The 6,708-nt window shown below is 48.3% G+C and overlaps 1 protein-coding gene across 1 annotated transcript; it reads left to right on the top strand.

Annotated features, from left to right (window-relative positions):
* The first annotated feature begins 1,234 nt into the window (after positions 1 to 1,234).
* Positions 1,235 to 4,839, top strand: LOC147990001 (uncharacterized). Its single transcript, XM_087546838.1, has 3 exons — positions 1,235 to 1,707; positions 2,829 to 2,900; positions 4,544 to 4,839. Exons 1-2 carry the CDS (start codon positions 1,402 to 1,404, stop codon positions 2,853 to 2,855), a joined length of 333 nt encoding a protein of 110 aa, XP_087402964.1. The 5' UTR covers positions 1,235 to 1,401; the 3' UTR covers positions 2,856 to 2,900; positions 4,544 to 4,839.
* Positions 4,840 to 6,708: the final 1,869 nt, after the last annotated feature.

The following is a 6,708-nucleotide window of genomic DNA, read 5'->3' as shown; positions in this document are numbered from 1 at the left end:
TTTAGGGCTTGGCGGCGGCTCCGTATCGTAAAACGCGATGAATCCTTCTCTCTGAAAGCAAATATATAGAGTTGGAGTTGAGGTCGGAGGAGCTCCAGGGGGCCCACGAGGTAAGGGGCGCGCCCAGGGGGGCAGGCGCGCCCCCACCCTCGTGGCTAGGGTGTGGCCCCCCTGGCCTTGATCTTTTGCTAGTATTTTTTATTATTTCCAAAAATACGCTCCGTGGAGTTTCAGGCCATTCCAAGAATTTTTGTTTCTGCACATAAATAACACCATGGCAATTCCGCTGAAAACAGCGTCAGTCCGGATTAGTTCCATTCAAATCATGCAAGTTAGAGTCCAAAACAAGGGCAAAAGTGTTTGGAAAAATAGATACGGCGGAGACGTATCAACTCCCAAGCTTAAACCTTTGCTTGTCCTCAAGCAATTCAGTTGACAAACTGAAAGTGATAAAGAAAAACTTTTACAAACTTTGTGTGCTCTTATTGTTGTAAATATGTAAAGCCAGTATTCAAGTTTTCATCAAAGATTATGAACTAACCATATTCACAAAAAAACTCTTAGGTCTCATGTTTACTCATATCAATGGCATAATCAAGTAGCGAGCAATAATAATAAATCTCGGATGACAACACTTTCTCAAAAAAATTATAATATGATATAACAAGATGGTATCTCGATAGCCCTTTCTGAGACCGCAAAACATAATGCAGAGCACCTTTAAAGATCAAAGACTGATTAGACATTGTAATTCATGATAAAAGATGTAACGCCCGGATAATTAGAGCTATAGTAAACTCTGCTAATGATGCCTTGTCACCATATTTTCCTAAGCCAAACCGCCTTTCGATAAAAATCAAAGTCAAATTCAAATTTAAATTTGAAAGTCAATTTATTACTTCTTCAAACAGTAAAACAAAAATGTGTATGATATGATCTAAAATCTCCAAGCATTGGTAAAAATAAAATCAACTCCATTGGATGCCCAGATTGCCCCTGAGAATTATTTTAGTGGACCACTAGCATTAAATTAAGCCTTTTAAATTAAATAAATATTTAAAATATTCAAAATAAATTAAGTCTTGTTGTGCTAGCTGAAAACATTGTGTAGTATTTATATGATAAATATCAAGTTCAACTAAAATCATTTGGTATTTAATTAAATTGCCAAACTGAGAGGGAATAAAGGAACAGTATAAGAAAAATAAGAATTAGAGTAAATCTCCTCTGCACTAGGCCTAGCGATCACTGTTCCAGGCCCAGCCCAGCTAAACGGCCTTTCCTCCTCTCGCAGGAGATAGGCAGAGGCCATGGCGTGGCGGCCATCCACGGCCACCACGGCCGGATTGCCGACGCCTGGCGCTACAGAGCGCCTTGGAGAGTATAAGGAGGCCGTCCCCGATGTCGTGGACAAACCCTAGCTGCTTTTCCACTTCCCCTCGCTCGCTCTCCTCTCCACAACACGCGCCCGAGACGCCGTCGCCGCCTCTCGTCGATCCCGCGGCCACCGGCCTCCCCTCGTCGCGCCAAGAGGTCCAGGAGAACCGTCGTGGTCTACTTCGTCTACCCCGAGCACTGAATCGAGCAAGGAAGGCCCGTACACTCGCCATCGACCTCGTCTTCAACGCGTACATCGCCGGCGTCCGGCGTCGATTGCCGCCGCTCCGGTCCACCTCCGGCCTCCCCGACCTCGCCTTCGTGCTCACTGTGAGCTCCTCCCTTGATTCCCCTGTTTTGCCCCGTCGATCCGTTGCCGTATGTTGCCTGCGCTCGTTGAGGCCGCCATGGCCGAAGCATCGCGTCCGCGCACGCACCCGCATGCCCCTGCCGCCTGTGTACGCCCGTGCCCGCTGTCGCATGCCTGCTGCAGCCCGCGCCCTCGTTCGCCCCTGGCTGTGTCCGTTCGCACGTGCGTGCGTGCACCCGCCGCACCCTGGCCGAGCGCCCGCGCCGCTCGCGGCACCCGCGCTCGCCCTGCTACTTCTTGCTGCTGCTGCGCTGCCGTTGCTGCTCGACTACTGCCGCTACTACTTGCTGTCGTGCTGCCCTGCTCCCACTAACTACTGCTGCATTGCACTGCTGCTGCTAGGTACTTCTACAGCCGGTTGCTGCTGCTACAGGCCATGGCCGAGTGTGTTGTGTGGTGTGCGTGCGTGTATTCTGGGTATGAGGCCGGCCCTATCCAGATTAGTTAGTACTAATTAGATTAGTTTAGGGCTGCTACTTTTTATGTTAAATAGCCTAATGTGTTTGTGACAGGTGGTCCCTCACACTAAATACCCCCCTTTTAGTTAAAATAGTAGTCAATGACAAGTAGGCCCCATGGCCACTATTCACACTTTAACCAGGTCAAACATTGACTATGGACTTGCTGACTGTGTATGCTGACTCAGCCACTGGACCCCACCTGTCATTCTAATAGGCTAGCTGTGTGTATAAAAAGTAGTACACTGTTTAAATTCGAATTTAGATATATTCCAGAAATTCAGAAAATGTTTTAAAACTTTGAAAATTCATAGAAAATAAACCGTATCTCAGATGGAAAAACTTTGTGCATGAAAGTTGCTCAGAACGACGAGACGAATCCGGATACGTAGCCCGTTCGTCCGCCACGCATCCCTAGCATAGCGAACACGCAACTTTCTTCCTTCGTTTCATCTGTCCAAAAAATGCGAAACACCTGGGATTCTTTCCCGGATGTTTCCCCCCTTACCGGTATCACCTCCTACCGCGTTAGGTCAACCCGGCACATCATATTGCCATGTTTTGCTTTGTGATGCTATGTTTGCTTTATATTTACTGTTTCTTCCCCCTCTTCTCTCCGGTAGACCCCGAGACCGATGATGCCGCTGTGATCGATTATGTCACCGACGACCCCTCCTTTTTGTCTGAGCAACCAGGCAAGCAAACCCCCTTGAGCATTTCGATATCGCCCATTTCTTTCCCTCTCATGCTTGCATTAGAACTGCTACTGCTTTCTGTATGATCCTACTCTAATGCATAGCCTGTTTTATTACCTGCTTTCATACCTTACCTGCTTATCCTAAACTGCTTAGTATAGGTTGGTTAGTGATCCATCAGTGACCCCCATCTTGTCCCAGTTGCCTCGCTTTATGTTCGATGACTCGATCAACGTGATCGACATCCAGGCCCCGACACCGCACATCACCCCCTAGTTGTACGACTCTGCAGAGTTACCATCGAGTGCCGAGGGTTGAACCTCTTACATCACTCCTGATGAGATCTCCGTAGTGTAGCTATACGGTCGAGGTCATCGAGGGTGATTTCCTCCTTAACCACTTCCGTTACGGCTCTATCGTGCAACCCATCAAACGTGAACCTCGAGGGTGGATCCTCTTACGTTCACCTTGATGACAACATCGAATGGAATTCACCGGGGGTGATTCCTCGGGTTTTCCCTTTAGTGTTAGACACACAGTTACTATGGTTACTATGACTTTATACTGAACCATGTTACTAAAGACGGGTCGACCCTGAGGGGTACCCGCGCGAACTTAATAGCGAGTGATGTGGAGTCGGGTTGACCTGGAAGGTGCCCGCGAGATACTTACGAGGCGTGGCCGGGCATCCTTAGCCCTTGCCGCAAGTACTCGAGATGGGGCGACGGGGTCACATCGATTGTGAGTCCCTGCTCGTTACCGCGCGTTCCTAATCCACTATGATTTGGATATTTGATTCGAGGGGCCTCTGGCCTGATAGCACTAACCATCACGTGGGCATAGTATGGGCGTTCTGCGTCGTATACATCAGCCGAAGCTTAATAGACGTCAGCGACTGAGCGGCGCGCGCCGGGTTGGATTGCGTAAGCGCCTGCCTTGTTGAAGGAGGTAGCTAGGTCTGCTCACCGGCCGCCCTCGCAACGTGCAGGAGTTTCCGGGGAGATGGCCCATGACCCCTGGGGGCATAGGTTTAGTCCGGCGTGCTGGCCTCTTTATTAAGCCTAGGTCGGGTTGCGGCGTATTGTTTGGCCGAGGCCGGGCATGACCCAGGAAAGTGTGTCCTGCTGGAGTTAATCGAGCGTGGTGGGTAAGTTGGTGCACCCCTGTAGGGAAGAAAACATCTATCGATAGCCTGTCCTACGGTAACGGACACTTGGAGTTGTATCCCGATCGATACAACTAGAACAGGATACTTAAGATGAGACATGGAGATGAGACTTGGTTATGAGATGATAACTGGATAGTATGGCTCTGGGATTGCTTTCTCGCAGGGAGTCGAGAAAGGGTCTCTGGCCGAGGTTGGTAACACTTCTACTACTTTACTTTATGCTACCTTACTCCCTCCTGTTGCTGCAAGATGGTGGTTTCCAGAAGATGCTAGTCTTTGATAGGCTAGGCTCTCCCCTTCCCTTCTGGCATTCTGTAGTTTAGTCCACAGATACAATCCATTCCTTTGATACAGATGCGTACTTAGTTTAGATCTGATGTAAGTCTTGCGAGTACTTTGGATGAGCACTCACGATTGCTTTGCTACTTCTTTTTCCCCATACCCGATTGTTGCGATACCCGATTGTTGCGACCAGATGACGGATGCCAGGAGCCAGACGACGCCACTGATGACTACTACTACCCGGAGGATGCCTACTACTACGTGGAGGCCGCCGACGACCAGGAGTAGTTAGGAGGCTCCCAGACAAGAGGCCTTGCCTTTTCGACCGTTGTTGCTTTTGTGCTAGCCTTCTTAAGGCAAACTTGTCTAACTTATGTCTGTACTCCGATATTGTTGCTTCCGCTGACTCTTGTGTATTCGAGCTTATGTATTCGAGCCTTCGAGGCCCCTGGCTTGTAATATAAAGCTTGTATTATTTTAATTTGTGTCTAGAGTTGTGTTGCGATATCTTCTCGTGAGTCCTTGATCTTGATCGTACACATTTGCGTGTATGATTGAATCGAGGGTGTCACAAAAGAGATCCAGTCAAGTCACACTCAATGTAAACTAACAGTAATGAATGAAAATGACAGTGGTGCTCTCCAACTGGTGTTTTTTAATAAGAGGATGATGACTCAACATAAAAGTAAATAGATAGGCCCTTCGCAGAGGGAAGCAGGGATTTGTAGAGGTGCCAGAGCTCGGTTTGGAAATAGAGGTGAATAATATTTTGAGCGATATACTTTCATTGTCAACATAACAACCAAGAGATGGCGATTTCTTCCATGCTACACACATTATAGGCGGTTCCCAAACAGAATGGTAAAGTTTATACTCCCCCTCCACCAACAAGCATTAATCCATGGCTTGCTCGAAACATCGAGTGCCTCCAACTAACAAGAGTCCCAAGGGGAGTTTTGTTTGCAATTATTTTGATTTAGTTTGCATAAAGTATGGGACTGGGCATCCCGGTGACCAGCCATTTTCTCGTGAGTGAGGAGCGGAGTCCACTCCTCTTGAGAATAACTTGCCTAACATGGAAGATACGGACAGCCCTAGTTGATACATGAGCTATTCGAGCATACAAAATAGGATATTTATTTGAAGGTTTAGAGTTTGGCACATATAAATTTACTTGAAACGACAGGTAGATACTGTATATTGGTAGGTATGGTGGACTCATATGGAACAACTTTGGGGTTTATGGGATTGGATGCACAAGCAGTATTCCCGCTTAGTACAAGTGAAGACTAGCAAAAGATTGGGAAGCGACCAACTAGAGAGCGACAATGATACGTCTCCAATGTATATATAATTTTTGATTGCTCCATGCTATATTATCTACCGTTTTGGATGTTTATGGGCTTTATTATACACTTTTATAGAGTATCATTTTTGGGACTAACCTATTAACCTAGAGCCCGGTGCCAGTTTCTGTTTTTACCTTATTTTAGGGTTTCGAAGAAAAGGAAAACCAAATGGAGTCCAATTGACCTGAAACTTCACGGAACCCATTTTTGAAAGGAAAGAAGCCCAGAAAACTTGAAGTGCACGTAAGGGAAGCTTCGAGGAGGCCACGAGGTAGGGGGCGCGCCCACCCCCTGGGTGCGCCCTCCACCCTTGTGGGCCCCTCGTGGCCCCCCTAACGTACCCCTTCCCTTCTTGAACCCTAGGCGCATGGGCCTCTTGGGGCTGGTGCCCTTGGCCCATGCAGGCCAAGGCGCACCCCCTACAGCCCATGTGCCCCCCCGGGGCAGGTGGCCCCACCCGGTGGACCCCCGGAACCCTTCCGGTGGCCTCGGTACAATACCGGTGACCACGAAACTTGTCCCGATGCCCGAAATAGCACTTCCTATATATAATTCTTTACCTCCGGACCATTCCGGAACTCCTCGTGACGTCCGGGATCTCATCCGGGACTCCGAACAACATTCGGGTTACTGCATATACATATCTCTACAACCCTAGTGTCACCGAACCTTAAGTGTGTAGACCCTACGGGTTCGGGAGACATGTAGACATGACCAAGACGACTCTCCGGTCAATAACCAACAGCGGGATCTGGATACCCATGTTGGCTCCCACATGCTCCTCGATGATCTCATCGGATGAACCACGATGTCGAGGATTCAAGCAACCCCGTATACAATTCCCTTTGTCAATCGGTATGTTACTTGCCCGAGATTCGATCGTCGGTATCCCATACCTCGTTCAATCTCGTTAACGGCAAGTCACTTTACTCGTACCGTAATGCATGATCCCGTGACCAGACACTTGGTCACTTTGAGCTCATTATGATCATGCATTACCGAGTGGGCC

Source organism: Triticum urartu, chromosome 1A, assembly GCF_056163025.1.
Source record: "Triticum urartu cultivar PI428250 chromosome 1A, HENAU_Tu73, whole genome shotgun sequence".
Lineage (NCBI taxonomy): Eukaryota > Viridiplantae > Streptophyta > Magnoliopsida > Poales > Poaceae > Triticum > Triticum urartu.
The sequence above is the reverse complement of the archived record's forward strand: the minus strand, read 5'-3'. Positions and strand labels throughout refer to the sequence as shown.

Coding starts and splice junctions, on each gene's coding strand:
- LOC147990001 (XM_087546838.1), top strand. CDS start 1,402: ATGTCGTGGACAAACCCTAGCTGCTTTTCCACTTCCCCTCGCTCGCTC. Junction 1,708..2,828: donor ACCTCGCCTTCGTGCTCACT/GTGAGCTCCTCC, acceptor TCTCTCCGGTAG/ACCCCGAGACCGATGATGCC.